The sequence below is a fragment of the Colletotrichum destructivum genome, chromosome 9 (assembly GCF_034447905.1).
Source record: "Colletotrichum destructivum chromosome 9, complete sequence".
NCBI lineage: Eukaryota > Fungi > Ascomycota > Sordariomycetes > Glomerellales > Glomerellaceae > Colletotrichum > Colletotrichum destructivum.
Genome location: NC_085904.1, coordinates 2,330,828 through 2,350,078, shown reverse-complemented (window position 1 = coordinate 2,350,078; position 19,251 = coordinate 2,330,828). Strand labels below are relative to the sequence as shown.

Here is a 19,251-nt window from a genome sequence, read left to right as displayed (position 1 = left end):
GGGTTTGCTGCATTCGAACTCGGGGGTTCCCACTATGAGGATGCATCTCGACAGTGATAAGTCCAGAATTGGTTAAAACGTAGAAGCAGCCAGGCGGTTCTTCTTCTTTCAGTGCTGATGATGGTTTTGTTCCGAACAAAATTGAACCACGTATTTTGAAGCCTCGGCAATGTCAAGTGGTGCAAACGTCTCAGGAGTGCCACAGACAGGTCGCCGGAGACATGACAAAGACGACCATCGAAGGTCGAGATTTGAAATTCATACTCAAGTATCCAAAAGTTTGCTTCCGGGCACCGACCCGGTGCTGGACATACATACAATACCACCATGTTCCAAAATAAAAAGGCCTGTCTATCCCGGCTTATCCGTCCGATCGTTCCCAAGGCCGCCCCAAAGTCATCCATGATCCCAACACCCGAGTTTTCCACGTTGTAAAAAAACTTAGAAAAAAAAAACCCCCCTTGTAAAGCCCACTCACAGTCCAAAATTACCATCTAGCCCATCAAGAAACAGCCCGTCTCCATTCGCACCGCACGATGCTAGCAGCGCGTTCCGGTACTCCAGACTGCTGACATTCAGATCGCTCGTTGCCAGGTCCTCTCCCGAGCTGAGGCTCTCCTCGCTCACGCTCAGCACGCTCTGCGGCGGCGCAGGGTTCGTGCCGAAGTCGCCAATGTTGAAGTTGGCCAGGTCCCACGAGTCTGGACTCCAGCTGTCCAGCCCCGTTGAGGACGACGCCGGCGTCTCGCCCATGGTTGGCAAGGCGCCGCCTCCACCGCCGTAAATGGCGTCGTAGACGTTGTTCAGCCCACCGTCCATGGAGCCCAGAAGGGCTTCCCACTCTGATGAGGACACGCCCGAAGCCTTGTGCGGTTGCTGCTGATGTTGTTGTTGTTGCTGCTGGTGCTGGGCATAGAGGTTGTGGTGGGCAGCGGCGAGGATGTGCTGGTGTAGCCGTGCAGTGGTCGGAGACGATGGCAAGGAGCCGTTGGGCGTGCTGTTAAGGGAAAGGTAGTCGAGATTCTGTTTCGTTGATGTGCGGATGCGGTTGGCGATCTGGGACATGGAGAGCCGCTGGTCGCGACGCGCGGCCATGTCTTGCTGTTGGTGGCTGTCGAACGACGGCTTCGAACGTGATCGATACAACTCCGGGCGGTTCTGAATGCTGGGCATCGTCATACGACGCATCTTCTCCTGTTGCTGGACCAAGTTGCCATCACTGGCGGAGGCACTCGGCAAGCGACCGAGGGTCTGTGAAGGCGACTTTTTCTTGGGGGCTGGCGCGGGTGGCGACGACTTCTGCGGCGCGGGCATAGATGCCTCTGGAATCTGCTGTGGTGGCGGAGTGGGCAGGTTGGTCTCGTCAAGTCGGATGAGGATGCCGGCTACGCGCTTGAGGTCGAAAGAGCCCGGGGCCTTTGCTTTTGTGAGAATCTGGAGGACGCTGTTGACGAGGCGCTCAACATCTTTCAACATTTTGCTGTCCTGCTTCAACTCGAAACTCTGGTACAGAAGAGTGATGCCGCAGATCACAAGCGTATCTGTTTTGTTGAGGCAGAAGGAGAAGGTCATGTTGCGTTCCTCGAGCAGCTGGATGATCTGGACAACGTGCTTGGCGGACTCGGCAATCGACATCATCGCAGGCGCTGCCTTGTGGCCAAGCGATGACCCAACTGCGGGACGGAAGATGAGCGTCTTGGTGTAATAGTATGCAAGCGCGAGCAACGGAGACCGGCTTCCAGTGACGTCTGTCGAAGGCTTGTCTTGCTTGAAGGTGAGTTTGAGATGGGTAGGCAAAGATTCGCACCACTCGTCGAGTTCGGCTTCCATAGCAGACATCTGTTGCAACGACAGCTCGTGAGATGTGGCTGCCGGGTAGTTCTTCTCCATGACTTTGGCGAGAATTCGGCAGCAGCGGAAGAGCGCGAGAGCGCTCGACAGGCGAGTGTACTCGCCGGGAAGAGTCGGCTGAAAGCCCTTCTCGGTCACGTATTCGTCGTCGGTGTCTGACGGGTACTCTGTGTGGATCTCATCCTCCTTGAGCAGTTTCGGCAGGCCGAGAATGGCACCAGAGAAGCTGTGGCCGTCAGTCGGAAATTCCTCACTTACGAATGGTGTAACTTACCAGTCCAATGTGTAGAGCGTCCAGAAAACCTTCTTACGAGTCTCGATGGTGAGCGCGCCGAACGAGAAACGCTTCTGACTCTGGTGGAGTCCGAGGCGGTGGGACAAACCCACGGCGATGCCCTTGTAGTGTTGAAGGCGCTTGTAATCCGCTCTCACTATGCAGTAAATGAGTGCCAGCTCGAGACACTGCAGGGTGACCATGGTGTTCTCCATGAGGACGGCCTCAACGGCTCGATGCCATTGCTGCTCGCATGCGGCGATCTGCTCAAGGTCGGGCTGGTCGCTACCCAGTGCGGCAATTCCGAAAACCAGATACAGCTGCGCGATCTTGTGGCTATTCTTGACCTTTTCCGGGTCGGAGACAAATTCTTCGTAGATGTGTAGGAACGTTGGCTTGTGCAACACAGGGAACAAAGGTGCCCATTCTTGGAAGTAGACGTTGACGCAGCGGTCGGAAAACAGACGCGGGGGCACCTTCAGAGACTGCTCCGGTGACTTTGTTGTCAGGGGATGGCAGCCCTGGATGTGCAAGAAGGCTTCCGGGTTGAAATCCGAGCAAGATTTGCCGTTCTCTTGCATCTTGCGCTTAAACGCCTCTGTGATCTTAAGTTAGCAAAATGCAATCTCGCTCGGACGGCGCGAACCCCAGACGAGACGAGACGAGACGGGACGGCGCGCATGGGATGACGGTAGTGGTACGAACCGATAAAGGCACGGCCGCTTGACGGCCCCATGAAGTACGAATCCGAGTTCTCGACGCCGAGCAACAACGGCGACGCCTGCACGCGGAAAGTATCCTCTTTCACAGGGGTCCCGGCATCTTTCCTCGCATCGGCGGCGGATGCCGGTGAATGCGCCGACGCTGTGACGGAGGGGCTGCGATGGCCCGCGTGGCTGTGGTTCCCGTGCATCCTCGACAGCATATCGATCTTCTCGTCCTTCTCGTCCAGTAGGTCTTTCAGTTCTCTGACTTCGTTTTCCAGCTGGCGCACGCGCTCCTCGAGAGACTCGGTGTAGCCGCGAGGAAAGGCGCGGCGACTCAGTTTGTCGCTCGTGCGGCACTCGAAGCCAACGTTGGCGCATTGGGAGCAAGTCGGCCTGATGCCGTCGCAACGGATCTTCTTGCTCCGGCACCGGTCGCAAGCCTGGGCTATCCGGCTCTGGGAGCTGGTGCCCACCTTGATGACCTTCATGGGTAGAATTCCGGGCATGATGGCGTCCCTCTTCGTTGCGCGATTGAGAGAGCCCTTGCTTGGAGATTTGGCTGTTTGGTGGCGTTGGGCGATGTGGTGGGCGTCTACTGGGTCAGCCTCGGAGGCTTCGGCGGTGGGGTGGCTTTTGGGTGGTATTGTTCGTTTCGTGGACTCGTTCACGCGTGTTGGGCGGCGAGTGGAGAATCGACCAGTCGCATACAGATCACGTTCCCCCTCAGACAGTCATCCAGTTGCTTCGTAAAGTCGTCGTCGTAGGTTGATGTAGATGGTATCTCTAGTAACTAAGAAAAGAAGCAAATAGATCCGCAAGAACACCGGTCTTCCTAGACAGAAAAGACAAAAGATACAGTAGTTCGAACGCGAGTGAGTGGAAAGGGTCCGTCTGCAACTCGGAAGAGGCGGGCTAGCAGAGTTGAGATGACAAAGTGAGAGCGGAGGAGGAAGAGTAGAGAAACTAGAGATGTTAAATCGAAGTCGGGATGTCGGGGGGGTGTGTGTGAGGGAAAAAGAGAGAAGAGATGGAGTGGAAGATGGTCGTGGGGAAGAGATGCGAGACTGTGGAGTCTCTTGGTAGGAAACGGACACTGGGCACAGGACACTGGACGGCACGACACCAGTGATGTGGGGAGAGGAAGTCGAGCAGAAAAAAGACCCCGTGGACGGGGGGTGGACGGGGGCGGGGCCGGGGGGACGGTCGGAAAGTCAGAAACGGCGACTCATTCTCTCATTGAAACAAGAATGGTGGTCGTCCACAGCGGCATGGTTGGAGCCTGGAGCCCTGCAGTGACTGAGTGAGTGAGTGTTGCGGCGTACCGGGATGGGGCCGGGGACCGGGACTGTCACCCCTCCTGGCCTGGTATTAGCTCTCGCTCTGTGAACGCGGCACACCGGTGTTGATGGTGGACTCGCGCATCGATAGGTAAGGTACCTAGGTAAGGTAAGGTAAGGTAGTAGTACTCACTCAGTCTCCCTCACAGTAGCAGATGAACCGGTTGAGCGGGGCCAAAAAGGAGAATCTGGGGGAACTGGGTGATGTTGGGAGATTCTTGGGGGGGTGCAAAGTAGAAGGGGGACGCTAATGGGAGTGAGGGGAGCCAATCGCCGCGTGGTAATTGGCACTCAACCGGCGAGACAGGTCCCACTCTCGATCGCCATCCCGCGCAGTACGGAGCATGTATTCGTACATCAACGGCGCAGCCTATATCGGTACCTGCTGTCTGTCCAGAGAGACAGCTGCCAGAAGCAGAGTAGAACAAGCACACCACCACTCCCCTCCCGCCACGGCGGTATTGTCCGTTGCATACTGCGTCCACCACATGTCCTTCCGGCACCGCGAATGCCTTGTCATCTCAGAAAACACCAGCATGTCCTTTTCCAACCCATCGGTGACCGTCCAAAACATGATGCAGCCAACCCTGTAACAGGAACCCACGACGCTAAACGCAAAAGGTCATACAGCACCGCAGCCATGACACCACCCGAGCCCGAAAGCGGGGAGTTGTCTGCCAATCTCAGCCCTCCCTATCTCTCCAGACTCTCCGGTCTCTTCACAAACTCGGAGTCCTTCCTGCGTTCTGGCTGCTGCTTAACAAGGGTGGCTCTAGACCCTTCGGAATGGCTCCACCCCCAGAGCCTATTTTGGCCGTCGTTGCCGCCTCGCCAACATCATGAGCCCAGCCCCCTTCCCCTTCCCACCTACCCCCGGATTCCCCAGATTTTCACCGAACGCGAAGCATGCATGGAAAACCTCGGGGAAACAAATGGGAAGGGAAGGAGAGGGATCAAAGACAGACAGACCTGCAACCCCTGGGTCTACATACACTATTCAGCAAGAACAAGAACCGGGACCTGGAGAACTGGAGAACTGGAGAACTGGGGCCGCCTGGGGGGGAAGGGAAGGAAGGTCGACGTGACTAGGGAGGAGGCGCAGACGACGAAAGAATTGGAGGATGCCCCGGGGGGGCAGGAGGTCCTCCCCATAGTTGCACTCGTTCCGGGGCCCCCATTTCGCGATATGTCGGATCGATGGACGATCGCTGCTTCGTCACTGGTGGCCAATGGTTGTCGCCTGACCAAGCTGCTTGGCCCACGCAACCCGTACCGTTCTTTGGGGTTCTTCTCCGGGGGGAGGGAGCCCCTTCTCCACTGCCAAAAGCGTCCGCTTGGATTACATGTCCCAAGCCGCCAACCGCCCTCTCAGTGGCCGCCTCTTCTCTAGCCAACCATCGTGCCTGTCCACTAGAACGCTGTGGCCGCAATGGTCGTTGGGAGGGCCGCCCGGGGCGTCGAGGTGAGCGGTCACTCCTTTTCGAGCTCTGCAGTGCTTGCTAGGAGGTTGCTCTCGAAATTCCGGCGATCGGCACAGGAGCTGCTCTCTAAAGGCCTAGTGATACACCAACATCGAGGGGCTAGGCTGCAGTCAGGGCTAAGAGCTATCAGGCCAGGCAGGTTGAGGCCTTACAGCCATAATCGTGATGCTTCTGGCGATGGTCTAACCACTCAAAATCCAGTCATCCATGGTGGGAGAAAGTCGTCCATCTGATGCAACGAATAACAATCAGGCTTGTGGCGGGCAAGCTGTAATTCGCAAACAGAGAACGCCCTCCTTCCAGCCAGGCAGGCTGTCAAGGTGAAGCCAGATATCTGTAAAACACATTCACTTTTATGGTCGACCACGTTCTCCGCCCTTGGCCCAAAAAGTCTCGGCGGGACAGTAAAATCGGTCGACAACTATTTCCAATACTGCCGCGTCCCTCTGGACATATCATACGAGTTGTTCACGTTGCCCCGTTCCGTTCCGTTCCGTTCCGTTCCTGGCGATGTTGAGGCCTCGTCCAGTTCGGCGGTCCCTTGGACGATTTCGGTCTCCTTCGGGAAACGAACGGACTTGCCTCGTCAACCCAAAACAGTCCCATCCCGGGAAGATGGCATTTGTGGACAGACATGGAAAGTCCTTTCAAAATCAGATGAAATTGGACGTCCAGGACATGGCAACAACAACAACAACAACAACACACACACACACACACACATATACACAAAAGAAAAAAAGGGTTTGCCATTCACAGACGATACAAAAATAAGCTGGAACCACGCCACAAATGACCTCCTCGTTTCAGTTACTGGAGCAAGCCCCATAACCCCGCGCCGATCCAGGGCCACCACTCGTGGCCGTGGCTGGTAACGCATCGTGCTCTATGTTCCCCAGACTCCACCGTTGGGGGATCCGCATATATAGGTAGTAAGACACGCACACCACACACACACACCACATTTGTCTGCGATTTCTCTGGGTGCGCGCAAGGTTCTTTACCAACGTATATACTCGTTGAGTTGAGATGCATACGTAGTCGGGAACATTAGGAAACAGCAAAACGGCGTGTTGTGTTGGGACCATGTGTCCATGCAAGCCGGACTGCCGCGCTTCACACCGTGATGGGCCCTTTCATGCATGATGCAAGGACAGGGCGAGACTGGCGCAAATCACCCATCGCTCAGCGTACCCTCCCCCACAGCTCCCTGCCCAAAACAAAAGTGTGTGTGTGTGTGTGTGTATGTGTGTGTTTCTGTATGTCTCTTTGAGTCACTCTCGCAAGGGTCTCGAGTTCAGCCAGAAATGTCACCTTCCCGCCGCGGGTATCATTCTGCTGCAAATCAACCACAGCTTTCAGCTTGTTTGTCAAGGTCCGTTCCGGACATGGCCAAGCTACGTCGATCTCTTTTGCATGTAGGTACAGCCACGAGGGCTGCCGTTTGCCAAGACCATCATGTCTGAGCCTATTGAGACGCGGGGAGGGTCGGCTCCCTCGCTGAGAGCATTTTCAGCTGAAGAGAATTCAGATAAGACAAACTCGGCTCGGGGCCACTGCCGACGACGTTGGACACTATCATTATGGCTGGCAGAAAACTGTGTCGTCAGTTCCCAGCTGCTGATGTTGTGTCGACTGTCTAACCTACACCTGCGAGAGGGATGCCAAACGCGGGGCAATCGGAGACACTCCGTTATTACCCGCATCACTCACGTGCCGAATTACTCACAATAAAGAATCGGTGATGGACGGCACACTATGTTTCTGAGGCGAACTACTACGTATCGCCCGTTACGACAGGCTCATTGTGCGGAGTTGGGTCAAGGCCTTGAGGCTTCTGAGTGGAAACGTCCGCCCAATGTCGCGAGTGCCGAAATGGATCGACCCGGCAGCGACTTTGCCTAGCCCTCCCTCTCTAACTGAAGTCCTCCTCGTCATTGGACGATTCTTCTTCGGCTAGGTCGTTTTGGGTATCTTCCATCGATCCGAGATAAGCCACCACGTTTTCATCTGCAAGAAGTTGTGTTTTCTGCAAGGCAAGATTGGGGCACATCGCCCATCCTTGTTAGCCTTGGCACCACGCGCGGGGAAACGAGCAACCAGTTGGGGCGGAGGACGGAGGGGGAAGGGACCCAGGGCAAAAGACATCGGGGAAATACAGAAGGAATGCAGACGCCTCGAGCAAAGCGGCTGAGTAGGGAAGTGGGCAGAGCATCGTAAGATTCGACTGCAGCTCCGACACTCTGTGGAGAGAGAGAGGGGGGGGGGAGAGAGAGAGAGAGGCATGTCGACGAAGAAAGGGAACTTACCTGCTCTTCCAAAGCCTCCACGGCGGTTTCCAATAAGACGGTCTCTTGGCCCCTCAGCGTACTAGCTGCGCTGATGCACGCCTTGTTAACGAGACCTCCTTCGTTCTTAGACTCGTCCAGATGTTCCAGGGGAGCGGCAATATTCAATCGCTCCAGCTGAGCGACTGCCAGATCTTGCAAGATGGTAACCACTCGAAGACGGAAAATCTGAGCAAGCGGGTGGCCGTTGATGTGTTGGTCGAAGGATGTTGTGGTCGCTGTCACATCTTCCTCTTGCCAGAACAGCCTTAGCTCACGTGAACCATCAGTGTCCTGCAGGACGCGAAACAAAAGGCCGTCTTCTTCGTTGAGACACATGATATAGGCAAAGGGGCTCTCCCAGCTGAAGGACCCATTCGTCCGGACGAACTCCACAGTCGGGGGCCCTTTGAAGATGTGCAGCTTCGCCTTGCCGAGGGGGTCATCTTCGAGAGGCATTAAGGGCAGCGTCATGCGGTCAGCGGCTGACACGGGGTCTATGAACCCGTAGCTGAACAGCATCTCTGCCCCGGATTTTGCATCACCGTACGAGATTGTCATCTCTTCCCCAGACGAGACCCTGCATCCGGGTCGCAGGAGCAGAACCACCTCGTCCTTGCCGTTTTCTTCGTAGTACGCATTGGCCTCGGACGAGTGATTTGCCAAGTCCAGGACCGGGACCATGGCCTCGCCCGACTTGGGAAGCTCCAGGCATCGGGAGCGAAACCATGCGTCGACCCGAACCCAGTCAATCAGAGAGATCTTTTCGCTCTCCCAAAACAGTTCGTTCCAGAAAGTTAACGTGGAGGATGTCTCGCGGAGCCCGTCGAACTCGTCAGTCAAGGCAACGATTTTGGCGGCCGTCGCCGACTAGTGTCCATCAGAAAGTGACCCTTGTACGATGGCCGCTGCGTCTGGTACGACGAGTCGCCTCTCTTTAGCCGCAAACACCTTGGCTAGTGGGGTTGAGCGCCGTTGACTGGGAATACTGTATGCCAATGGACTTATACATTGGCCACCCAGTGACATGGAAGTTATGACGTGATGTGAAATGACATAGACTGAGGGTTTTCCGGACTGAATGGATCCTGCCGAATGGCCGGCGAAGATTGGGGAAATGCTTGTGAGAGAAAAAGCACCCGACTGCGATAGATAGACAAGTACAGGAAGAGACTTACTTCGAGGGATGTGCCTTGCAACATGTCGCGTTCCTGCTCTGTCCAAAGGGTTGGGACAGGCACCCGTGGAGGCAGATACTTGACGTACTCGGTCCAGGGCGTCGACACGCCACCCTGCAAAGACGTCTTAAGCCGCTCCGAAAGAACCTTTTGCGTGAGGAGATAAAGGCATATGTCATGCCGGGTCGACTGCATCGTAGGTCAGTCATTGTGAGGTGGTTGGAAACCGCAATAGAGGGTCGTGTTTGTACCTTGTGCCCGGCGGCGTCGAGCAATTGGCGAAAGTTCTTGTCGACCTTGGCGTAGTTCTCGACGGCCTCGGCAGACAATACCAACTCATGAGGGATCCTCAGCAGACTAGATGTGTCCAATGTCTCCTCATCGCGGCTGAGATCCTTGTTGGATATCAATCCGAGGCCGCAGCCGGGAATCTCGCGCGCTTCGACGTCGACGAGGTCTACGTTATTGAACATGGCCCAAGTGAATAGCGTCTCAAGGGGGAGCTGGGAAGCGGCCATGATGAAGCTGCTTTCTCCCGTTAAGGATGATTGATGTTTGGGTTGACTGTCAGTGGCGGCCGATTGCTGGCGGGTTTGCTTGCTGCTGTAACTAGGTGTGTTGGCGGTCGGCAAAGTCGCGTCTGTCAAGCAAAAGTGAAGCTGTTCAATACCGCTGCGGGCCGGTGAGGTGGATCACTTGCGACAGTGCTGGATCGGCGGGTGTCGAAGAAGATGCATCACTTGCCGAGCTTCGCCGAGTTTGCTTGCCACAATGTGAAATTGAAAAAAATGTTGTAGACAAAGAACCTCGAGAAGAGAGGAAAGCAAAAAGAAGTGTTTAATAGGAGAGAAACAGAGAAGACTGAACCCCGTTTTCCTTGGTGACCATGTGGTAATACAGCGGTGGGGGGGTACAGCAAACCAAGCCCGACTTGAAGCTCAGAGGACACCCTACTAATACAGGGCTTCGATGAAGGACGCACACTGATACAGAGCTTCGTCCAATCTCGCATCAGTCCCTCCCTAGGTTCAACGATATGACGATAGGCCGTGACATTGGGCATGATTGAGTTCTTCAGACTCTTGCAAATATGTTTGTCAACATCGAACAAAGTGTTTACTCTTGCGTCAGTCAAGGAGCCACGAAATTGACAATTTCCTTGTATGCACCCCATAATCGTATTTGTGTATAGACCAGGCCATCGCGGCGAGGCCCAGGTATCTTCAATTGAGAGAAAGATAAGGAAACCAAAGCCAGCCCCAACTCCATGCTAAGTGCCATTTACTCTCTCTCTCTCTCTCTCTCTCTCTCTCTTGCAGTAGCATGCCATTCCTTTTGCCCTGGTTTTAATTCAGCGACCGCTCCGAGGAAAAAGATGCTCCCAAGGTAGACCGGCTGCGCGCAGTGCAGCCGCTTCTCTATTTCTGCGCAGATTCTGCTCGCGGTTCTCTCGCATCCATGCCGTCGCGTGCATCCATTCCGGATTCTTGCGGACATACGCCGGCAGCTCCTCCTGGGGAACGTCGCCGAAATCCATATATCTGTGGTGAGACCACGGCTGGGGCTGCTTGTTGGTCGAAACTGATGCGCCTTGTTCATTTGCCCACGTCTCTTCCTCGGCACGCCGCTCCGCCTCCAGCCTCTGCTGCCGCATGCGTTGGGCTGCTTTACCGAAGTTGGCCTTACGTCCACCTCGGGCCTTGATCTCTTCCATCTTGAGTTTGTACCACTCGTTGGAGCGGTTGTGTGGCCAATGGATCCGAGGATCGAACTTCATGTAGAGCTGCTCAGGATTTTCGCCCGAGGACGGGGTGTTCGTTGAAGCATTAATTGGAGCCGTCGGAACCACGACCCCCTCGGGAGGGCTTGCAGCGTCGGCCTGGCCGTACACCATTGCGTCGAACTTGGCAGAATCGAAGGTTGCGCACAGCTGGAACCGGCGCTCTTCACAGTTCAACCTCTTCCGTAACCGATTTGTCTCCGTTCTTTGTTGGTCAAATCTACCAGTAATCAACGGTCGATTCTCATTGCCGAGGTGTTGACTTTCCGCGGAAAAGGCAGCATTCTGACTTTGCCCACAGGAAGGCTTCGTCCGCCACGGTTTCCCATCGCTAGTCATGGCATCTTCCTCGTCCTCGTCCTCGGAAGAGCCCAACGAGATAGGATTGAGCGCTGCTCCTGTGAGAAACCCGTTCGTCCCTTCCCACCGTAGGGTATGACCTTGTGTAGCATTGCTCTTGTGTACGCGCGGAGATACTTGTGCTTCGTCTCCATCGGTCTCATCTGGCGAAGTTGACGGTGATGTTGATTCGGGTCTTCTGCTGTTTCTCTTCCGCTTGCTGGTCGAAGCTGATCGCAAAGCTGACGGTGCAGACTTCAACTGCATTGAAGGTGGCAAACGGCTGGTTCTGACATATGGCATGGAATCAAAGCTCCTCTTCCCGGATGACGTAGGCCCCGAGATGGAGCTTTCTGCAACGGATTCGATTTTGCGGCCCCCGGTAACCCAATGACCACTGGTCTTGCCGGTGACAGACGTGCCGTTGCCATCAACGCGTGTTCCCATAGATGGTGGGGGGGCTTGGGAGGCTTGGGAGGGCTGTGTAACCGGATTGATGTTCAACGAACTAATCTCCGACCTGAGACCACCTTGCGCAGCCCGTATCTGGTGTCGATGAGCTACAGCTCCGGAATCCATTGGCATCTCGTGGGTTGACTGGCTCCTGAAGTATGGTTTCGTGTTGTTGGGGGACGACGTGTGGCCTGTGTTGATGAATGATTGGAAAGGGTTGAAAGCTCCTGTGGCAGTACGTTGGTGGGTAGTCGGCGAGCCAGATCCACCAGTGTATATGCTCGCGGAGTTGGTATTAAGGTTCGTAGTTGCCATTTCTGTCCGCCTTTTGGACGAAACCGGGGAATGGGTCGACTTTCTAGCTGTCAAGGAAATTCTGCCAACAAGGTCTGGCGGAAGATTGGACTTTCTGACGGTTGCCTGGAAGTGTGTCGAAGGAACGGGATTCGACTCGCCCCGAGAGCTCCTGCGCCACTGGCGCGACTGACCGCCTTTGGATTGTTCTTCTGTTCGTGTCCGTCCCACCTGTTGCGGTGAGTCTTGCTCTACGATAGGTTTGCTTGATCTAGATTCAGATCGAGACCTAGATGAGGCGCCTGCGGCACTGAAACTGCCGGATTGATTATGCCCATTTTCTCGTCGGCGTGTCTTCCCGTGGGAAAGACAATATTTTGAATTCAGCGCAACAGAGGTGCATCCCTCCTCGATGCATTCGTCCGACAACTGACGGAATGACTCCATTGCCATGCAAAGAAGAGCCTCATAGGATATACCTGGGCTTCTTTGACTTACTGAGGCAAGTCTTCAGTCTGGAACGAACCATGGGCCGTCAGCCTTTCTAGGCAAACGGAGCTACTGTTACCCTACTGGACCAACAATTTCTTCTTGTCAGAGAAGGCTCAACGAGATAGGTGCAAGTGCGTCGCGTAAATAGCTTGAACAAGTATCAGCTCATACGCCTTCAGATGACTTGTAAAGGTACTGTCAGGGCTACTCCAGTCTAGAGATCGCGGCCCCTCCGATTGCCGGAAGCGAAGGCACCGCCGAAAGACTGCAGGCTATGACGCTTCTGGGACACGGTTTTCAGCTGGGTATATCGCTTTGATGTCGGCCAAATGAGAACAGGGGGCGTTGAGTATGTCTGACCTCATGATCTGAGAGTTGAGAAGGAAGTGGCCAGATGTGTGAGGAAGGATGCCTGATGAGAGGCAGTTAGCAGGATGTTTACCAAAGCAAATTTGTTTTCAAGCAACCAGATGTTGAAAATATAGTTCGCGCTCAGGTCTTTTCAGTCTTTGTGTAGTCTTCATATTGGGGATCGCAGCGGTTTTGTTGCCTCGTCTTGACCTCTTCAGACATGTAAATGTATGCCTTAGCCTTTGGTCCCAGTTCGTTGAGGTGTCTGGAAGCAGGACTCCAAATTTAGGCCATACTTTATGTCGCTTCTCGGCCGTATCTGTGAAGCTACGGGTTTTGAAGCAGCACAGCTAAGCGCGCGGCTCTTCGCTTGGCGAAGGCTTTGCAAAGACGAGGACGTGGCCTTGTTCGTAAGGAACGAAACCATGCTTGAGGAACAGGACGAGTCAACAACCCCAGAAGAATCCTTTTCGATCGGACCTTTTACCAATAGTCATCACCGCGCATGGGGAAGGTGATCTCATGGGATATATGAGAGAAAACGGGGGTTTGTTGCTCACTTGACTGTTGGCTCCACGCTCGATTTCGCGCCTTCGCACCCTCCACTTCATAACAGTCGACGGGCGACAAAATTGCATGGATTCGAGAACAGATATCTCTGGGTATCTGAATTGTGGTCCAGTTTTGTCTTAAAGTGAAAGACCGGTGGACGATTTCCGTCGTGACAGCGCATTCGCAGAGCGCGTCCTAAATAATCAATCCGATGAGTCGCGAAGCAGGTTGGTGAGGCTCTCGCCTCGCGTTACGTTTGAGTGGAGGTTGACGAAAGTCGATTGGTTTCTTGAGTGCACTGGACCTCCGGGTAATCCTTGCCAGATATTAGCTTCGCTTCCACTGGAACGACCTGGCCGGGGATGTATCCGAGCCCACACACCAAACATCGGCTACGGATCATCTACAGCCCGTAGCACCCCTCCATCCAAACAAGCCTAGCGCGGGGATCTTTACTGTTAGGTACCTAAAAAGCACCTACCTCGGGAAAGGAAAGCTGCTGCCCAGTGCTCCCTGTCCAGTGGAAACGGACCATTATCCTGTCGCCGCCCGAGGCTCCCTGTTCAGCTGGCGCGTGTTGCAACGTCGCAGTCTCTCCACGACTTCTCGACAAAACGACCTGTCTTGTTGATAGACCGAACCTTGGCTGTTCGAACCTTTCTGGATCTTCGGCGATCAACATGAACTTCCTTAAGTCGGCGGTTGCCTCTGCCATTGCCCAAGGGCCACCGTTCCCTTACAGCTTCGGTGACAAGGTAGACATCGACGAGTCCATATGGACGCTGAACAACGGCACCAAACGAGTACGTCTAGCTCTACCACGAAAACAACCGACTTTCGGCGTCTGACAGTTTCACATAGGAAGATGGGTCCAATTGTAGCATCTTTTCCTTCGACATTGTCGCCAACAAGTCCCGACTACCCCTAGCCAAGAATGCTTTGCGCAAGCTGAGGACGCTACGACACCCAGGTGTAATCAAAGTGTTGGATACTGTGGAGGTATGTCGGGCGCACGACTATTCGGAGCATCGCCTCACAACAGTCTACAGACCGATACGTACATTTATATTGCGACGGAACGAGTTGTGCCTCTGCGGTGGCATGTGAAGCGGAAGAGCCTTACACCGGAGACAATCAAATGGGGCTTGAGCAGTATTGCGGTATGTCGAGATGAACACGTGTTCAACCTAGGCGCTTACGGTTTTCCAGCGGACAATCAAATTTATCAACGACGAAGCGTCATCGATACACGGAAACCTCAGAGTCGGCTCCATATATACGTCTGAGAGTGGCGAATGGAAAATGAGTGGTTTCGATGTGCTGAGCAACGTCAAAGACGATGAGGCAGTCATATATGTGCGTGTTTCTGCTGTGCTCTTTACGCAACTGTTACTAATACCGGACTGGTCGAGCTGCAGACCTACGGCAGTTTGGTTCCCGACTCGGGGCGATATGCGCCGCCAGAGCTTGCTCGTGGCGGATGGGAAGCTATCAAAAAGAGCCCCCATTCCGCAGTGGACTCTTTCGGCTTCGGTTGCTTGATATTCGAGGTTTTTAATGGCGACTTCATGGGGTCTGACCAGGCTGGTCAGACGAAGAGTATCCCTCCGACAATGCAGCAGAGCTACAAGCGTCTGGTCAATCCCAATCCCAAAGCACGTGTTAGCGTTGGTCACTTCCTAGAGCAGGGCCAGCGCAGCGGCTCTTTCTTTGATAGCCCACTCATCAAGTTGACAGAGGGGATCGAGAACCTCGGTGTCAAGACAGAGACAGAGCGGGAGCAGTTCCTGGAGTAAGTGACCCCATCTTCGAACGCCATACGCAACCGAAGCTGACTGGGATAGTGATCTTGACCAAATAACGGATGATTTCCCCGAGGACTTCTTTAAGATGAAGGTTCTCCCGGAACTAATCAAGTCGGTTGAGTTTGGGGGTGGAGGACCCAAGGCTTTCAGCATTGTCATGAAAATCGCAGCCAAGCTCTCCACCGAGGACTTTGATTCCAAGATCACACCAGTGGTTGTCCGGCTTTTCTCCAATCCCGATCGAGCCATCCGTGTCTGCCTTCTTGACAGCCTGCCTCTGATGATAGATCGGCTCACGCAGAAGGTCGTCAACGACAAAATCTTCCCGCAACTGGTCACCGGTTTCACAGACGCCGCCCCAGTTGTTCGAGAACAAACCTTGAAGTCTGTTCTTGTCATTATCTCGAAACTTTCTGATCGGACAATCAATGGAGATCTGCTCAAGTATCTCGCCAAGACGGCGAACGACGAGCAGCCAGGTATCCGGACAAACACAACCATCTGTCTTGGAAAGATTGCCAAAAACCTTGGCACGTCTTCGAGGAGCAAGGTCCTCATTGCTGCATTTACCAGATCCCTCCGAGATCCATTTGTGCACGCCCGCAACGCATCACTGATGGCTCTCGGTGTTACCGGGGAATGCTTCTCCGACGAAGATGTCGCCCTCAGGATTATGCCGGCGGTATGCCCGTTGCTGATAGACAAGGAGAAGGTGATCCGCGACCAGGCCAGTAAGACGATGGATGTGTATTTGCAGAAAGTCAGAAAGGCGGCGGCCAGTATGCCTGACTCGGCTCTGCCTCCCCAGGGCGCAGAAGGTCCCGGAGGGCCCCGGATGAGCACGCCGCAACCCAACGAGGCTTCCGCATCCTCCTGGGCCGGCTGGGCCATCTCATCATTTACCAACAAGCTTTCGACAGCGGCGGGGGAGATGCAGACTTCCAACGGCTCGGGTGCTGCCTCCCCCATGCCGACCCCGTCCCCAGGCCCAGACGCGAGGAGACCAACCACTTCCTCGGCGTCTGCTTTGCATCGACAGGCTGTCAAGTCCCCGCCGCCACCGATGTCACGGACACCTTCGTCGGTCGTTGCGGACGCATTCAACCCAGAACCCACCGATGACGGCGGCGACGCCTGGGGCGACTTGGGAGACGACGAGGGGTGGGGAGAACCGACTAGCGGCACCAAGTCCTCCACAGGGAAGAGGGAAACCACCGCAAGCGCGACGCCATTCGATGATGGCGCTGAACCTGATTTTGCTGGTTGGCTAGCCGCACAATCACAGAAGAAGGGTAGCTCGAGCAAGCCTCTACCCAAGGGGTTGGCTAAGTCCTCAACGGCAGCGGCAAAGAAGCCGCTCGTGGCCAAGCCAGCAGCCAAGCCTGTGGTAGCAAAGAAAATAGACATGAAGCCTAAGCAGGCCGAAGATGATGACGACGGTTGGGGCGACGGCTGGTAGATTCGGAAGGGTCGGGCGAGTTTGCAGCATACACGGCGTTGGGCGCCGGGTCACCATTTCCACAGCAGGATACCATAGTTTTGCACATAATGCCCATACACCATCAGCAGGAGGCCTGCCAACGGAGAAGAAAAATGTAAAACAGATAGCCGCAGCTCATATGTTGATGTGATACAAACAATGGTTCCAGACGCCCCGCCAAACCAAGTCCCCCAAGTCCCAAAGTTGAAGAAAATGCAGCACGCCCAATGAGGTCCTACTGTAGACCAAGGAAACTTACCAACACGAATGCCACCCCGGAAATCACTCAACACTCCTTATCTAGCGGATTCTGAGTAGTCGTTCAGAGCGACGCAGACGGCGCCTCTGTGGTGACCGTTGTACTGGCGGATGATCTGCTGGCTGTGAAGTTCCCATAGCCGGGCGTAGTGATCGGAGCAGGCCGTCACCAAGTAGGCCGAGTCGGCACTGAATGCACAGTCCCATACCCAGCGCTGGTGGCCCGTGAGGGTCGCCTCAAGCGGGAACGGCTTCGGCTCCTGGTCGGCGGCGGGTTCGAGGTCCTTCACCTCCCAGATGCGAGCGGTATGGTCGGCACTGCAGGTCGCGAGCTTCTTGACGTCGGGCGAGAGAAGAATGCGCGTGATGTACTCCTTGTGCGCGTTGAAGTGCGTCACGGGGAGGAGCTGTGTCCGATCGTAGGCTTGTATCAGCTGCCACACAAAAACGTTTCCCTACTTTCTCATCAGCTCAGTTGTGTCGCGCGCCGCGGTTCCAGCACCGGGGGCCTGCTTACTCCATTGTTAGCAGCGCATAGCAGAGAACCATCGCTGGCGACCGTGACGCTCGAGACGGAGACGTCCTCTTCGGGGATCAGTTGGTGCGAGCAGTTGTTCTCGGCCAGATCCCAGACACGGACGCTTCCCTGGCGGTCGCAGCTAATTATCTCGCCTTGGTTTGGGTGGATCACGACATCGTTGGCGGGACAGCCGTGGTTGTAGCTACGCTGGACCTGGCCGCTACGCGTCTCCCAAATCTTGACGGTTCCGTCCTCGGAGCTGGTGACCATCCACTTGCCCTCGCAATGGAAGGCAACGCCGGTGATATTGCCCGTGTGGCCCTCGAATGTCAACAGCGGGTTCGGATTTGTCGACTTGATGTCGTAGAGCTTGACCGTGTGGTGGCCTGCGGCGGCAAGGAAGCGCTTGTCGGGGGAGATGCAGAGACGATTGACCTGAGAATCGGGGTGTTGGATCGTGCGCGAACAGATGCCGGAGAGGGCCTCCCAGAATCTGGAGACGAAGGAGTATTAGTCAAGACCAAACTTTTATTACCGCCAGTGCTTGCAGTTCTGTTCTACCTGATTGTGTGATCGTAGCCCGCTACAATAAACAAACATTAGCAATCAGTCTCAGTATCTCCTGGCAGGAGAGCAAGAAACAAAGAATGTGGATGTAGGGAGGCCACTTACCTGTGCAAAGAATCACAGACATGGTTACTGTTTTGAAGCCTTTTTTCTTCAGTTATCGCATGATATGGTGAGTAATTGTGTGTGTGTGTGTGTGTGTGTGTGTTGCGTCGTTGGCGAATATGCGACCAAAGGTGTCTGTCGGCAGATCACCATCAAGACGCAGCCCCTCCACAAGACTGGAGCTTCGATTCCTAACAAGCGGCCCCACCAGAGGTCCGGGGGCAGGCACCTGGGGCCTCACCGAGGTGTGCTGCTACCTCAGAATCTCGGAAGAACTTCGGCACTTCCACTGGCCACCGGCATCCAAGGTACGTACCACTAATACCTTCATCTTCATTGAGCGACTCAACTTCCACTTGTCTACCACACTACCTACCAATGTGGACTTTCACATCGACAACACATCGCCAGCCATACATACCCTCCCAGTCAGTTTTCAACATTAAAATATCGGTTTTCAGTCCTCCTTAAGACATGGTATTGGATCCATTCCGTCACGCAGCCAAACCTCTTACCAGCAACGAAGCAGTGTAACTAGAACCCAGTGCGTCTCTCGACTTGTTTCCCATCGGAATCTGTTCGCAAATGTTCCCTATTTAGAGGAGAGTATAACCTCGTCGGCTCTGGACGGTGCGACAGTCTGGGCGGTAAAGCACGTGTCGACTTGTCATTCGATACATCATTACTCTGCCAGTGACATCGAGTCTCGTGATATTGCCGGGTTCTTTCGGGAGAGCCTACATGCAGGACCCGGCTAGTACCAACTGTGATACCAATCCGCTAGCCTTCACAGATTCCGTTGGCACATCAGACGTTTTCCAAATAAATGGCATCGTACGCATCACTGCCCAGCACCGTGGAAAGCGTCGGCATTGTGTAACTCATGCTTGCCCTTGGAGTTGCGACAACTATCCCGTGGCATTTTGACTGTCCGATGGCGTCTCTTCCCAGAAGCCATCGCCTTACTTACTCTACGTCTACACCAAATGCCCTAGACTCAGCACAGCATGCCGAATCGAACCGCATTGTTGCCGCTCTACCATTTTAGCTTGAAAGGCTGTCTTCGGTCCTTGACAAGAGGGCTGCAAACCGAGTCACCC

The 19,251-nt window shown here is 54.7% G+C and overlaps 5 protein-coding genes across 5 annotated transcripts; 1 reads left to right on the top strand and 4 right to left on the bottom strand.

Annotated features, from left to right (window-relative positions):
• Positions 1-110: 110 nt before the first annotated feature.
• CDEST_13827 (uncharacterized protein) lies at positions 111-3,842 on the bottom strand. The gene is made up of 3 exons (XM_062929983.1): positions 2,831-3,842; positions 2,126-2,723; positions 111-2,077 (listed from the first exon to the last, which is right to left on the bottom strand). The coding sequence occupies exons 1-3, from the start codon at positions 3,336-3,338 to the stop codon at positions 475-477; spliced, it is 2,709 nt and encodes a 902-aa protein (XP_062786034.1). The 5' UTR covers positions 3,339-3,842; the 3' UTR covers positions 111-474.
• A 3,460-nt stretch (positions 3,843-7,302) lies between these two features.
• On the bottom strand, positions 7,303-9,975 carry CDEST_13826 (Putative SET domain-containing protein). Its single transcript, XM_062929982.1, has 4 exons — positions 9,407-9,975; positions 9,156-9,344; positions 7,960-8,847; positions 7,303-7,679 (listed from the first exon to the last, which is right to left on the bottom strand). The coding sequence occupies exons 1-4, from the start codon at positions 9,671-9,673 to the stop codon at positions 7,566-7,568; spliced, it is 1,458 nt and encodes a 485-aa protein (XP_062786033.1). The 5' UTR covers positions 9,674-9,975; the 3' UTR covers positions 7,303-7,565.
• Positions 9,976-10,264: 289 nt separating this feature from the next.
• On the bottom strand, positions 10,265-13,693 carry CDEST_13825 (uncharacterized protein). Its single transcript, XM_062929981.1, has 2 exons — positions 13,425-13,693; positions 10,265-12,925 (listed from the first exon to the last, which is right to left on the bottom strand). The coding sequence occupies exon 2, from the start codon at positions 12,472-12,474 to the stop codon at positions 10,507-10,509; it is 1,968 nt and encodes a 655-aa protein (XP_062786032.1). The 5' UTR covers positions 12,475-12,925; positions 13,425-13,693; the 3' UTR covers positions 10,265-10,506.
• Positions 13,694-13,912: 219 nt separating this feature from the next.
• On the top strand, positions 13,913-16,845 carry CDEST_13824 (Putative protein kinase domain, armadillo-like helical). Its single transcript, XM_062929980.1, has 6 exons — positions 13,913-14,219; positions 14,278-14,415; positions 14,466-14,576; positions 14,626-14,772; positions 14,835-15,208; positions 15,261-16,845. Exons 1-6 carry the CDS (start codon positions 14,097-14,099, stop codon positions 16,678-16,680), a joined length of 2,313 nt encoding a protein of 770 aa, XP_062786031.1. The 5' UTR covers positions 13,913-14,096; the 3' UTR covers positions 16,681-16,845.
• Positions 16,827-18,254, bottom strand: CDEST_13823 (Putative WD40/YVTN repeat-like-containing domain superfamily). Its single transcript, XM_062929979.1, has 4 exons — positions 18,152-18,254; positions 18,041-18,062; positions 17,477-17,972; positions 16,827-17,414 (listed from the first exon to the last, which is right to left on the bottom strand). Exons 1-4 carry the CDS (start codon positions 18,171-18,173, stop codon positions 16,998-17,000), a joined length of 957 nt encoding a protein of 318 aa, XP_062786030.1. The 5' UTR covers positions 18,174-18,254; the 3' UTR covers positions 16,827-16,997.
• Between the last annotated feature and the right edge of the window lie 997 nt (positions 18,255-19,251).

Coding starts and splice junctions, on each gene's coding strand:
- CDEST_13827 (XM_062929983.1), bottom strand. CDS start 3,338: ATGCCCGGAATTCTACCCATGAAGGTCATCAAGGTGGGCACCAGCTCC. Junction 2,724..2,830: donor AAGCGGCCGTGCCTTTATCG/GTTCGTACCACT, acceptor TTAAGATCACAG/AGGCGTTTAAGCGCAAGATG. Junction 2,078..2,125: donor ACGCTCTACACATTGGACTG/GTAAGTTACACC, acceptor TGACGGCCACAG/CTTCTCTGGTGCCATTCTCG.
- CDEST_13826 (XM_062929982.1), bottom strand. CDS start 9,673: ATGGCCGCTTCCCAGCTCCCCCTTGAGACGCTATTCACTTGGGCCATG. Junction 9,345..9,406: donor TCGACGCCGCCGGGCACAAG/GTACAAACACGA, acceptor CCTACGATGCAG/TCGACCCGGCATGACATATG. Junction 8,848..9,155: donor TGCAAGGCACATCCCTCGAA/GTAAGTCTCTTC, acceptor GATGGACACTAG/TCGGCGACGGCCGCCAAAAT.
- CDEST_13825 (XM_062929981.1), bottom strand. CDS start 12,474: ATGGCAATGGAGTCATTCCGTCAGTTGTCGGACGAATGCATCGAGGAG.
- CDEST_13824 (XM_062929980.1), top strand. CDS start 14,097: ATGAACTTCCTTAAGTCGGCGGTTGCCTCTGCCATTGCCCAAGGGCCA. Junction 14,220..14,277: donor TGAACAACGGCACCAAACGA/GTACGTCTAGCT, acceptor AGTTTCACATAG/GAAGATGGGTCCAATTGTAG. Junction 14,773..14,834: donor ACGATGAGGCAGTCATATAT/GTGCGTGTTTCT, acceptor GTCGAGCTGCAG/ACCTACGGCAGTTTGGTTCC.
- CDEST_13823 (XM_062929979.1), bottom strand. CDS start 18,173: ATGTCTGTGATTCTTTGCACAG. Junction 17,973..18,040: donor GGCTACGATCACACAATCAG/GTAGAACAGAAC, acceptor CTTCGTCTCCAG/ATTCTGGGAGGCCCTCTCCG. Junction 17,415..17,476: donor TATGCGCTGCTAACAATGGA/GTAAGCAGGCCC, acceptor ATGAGAAAGTAG/GGAAACGTTTTTGTGTGGCA.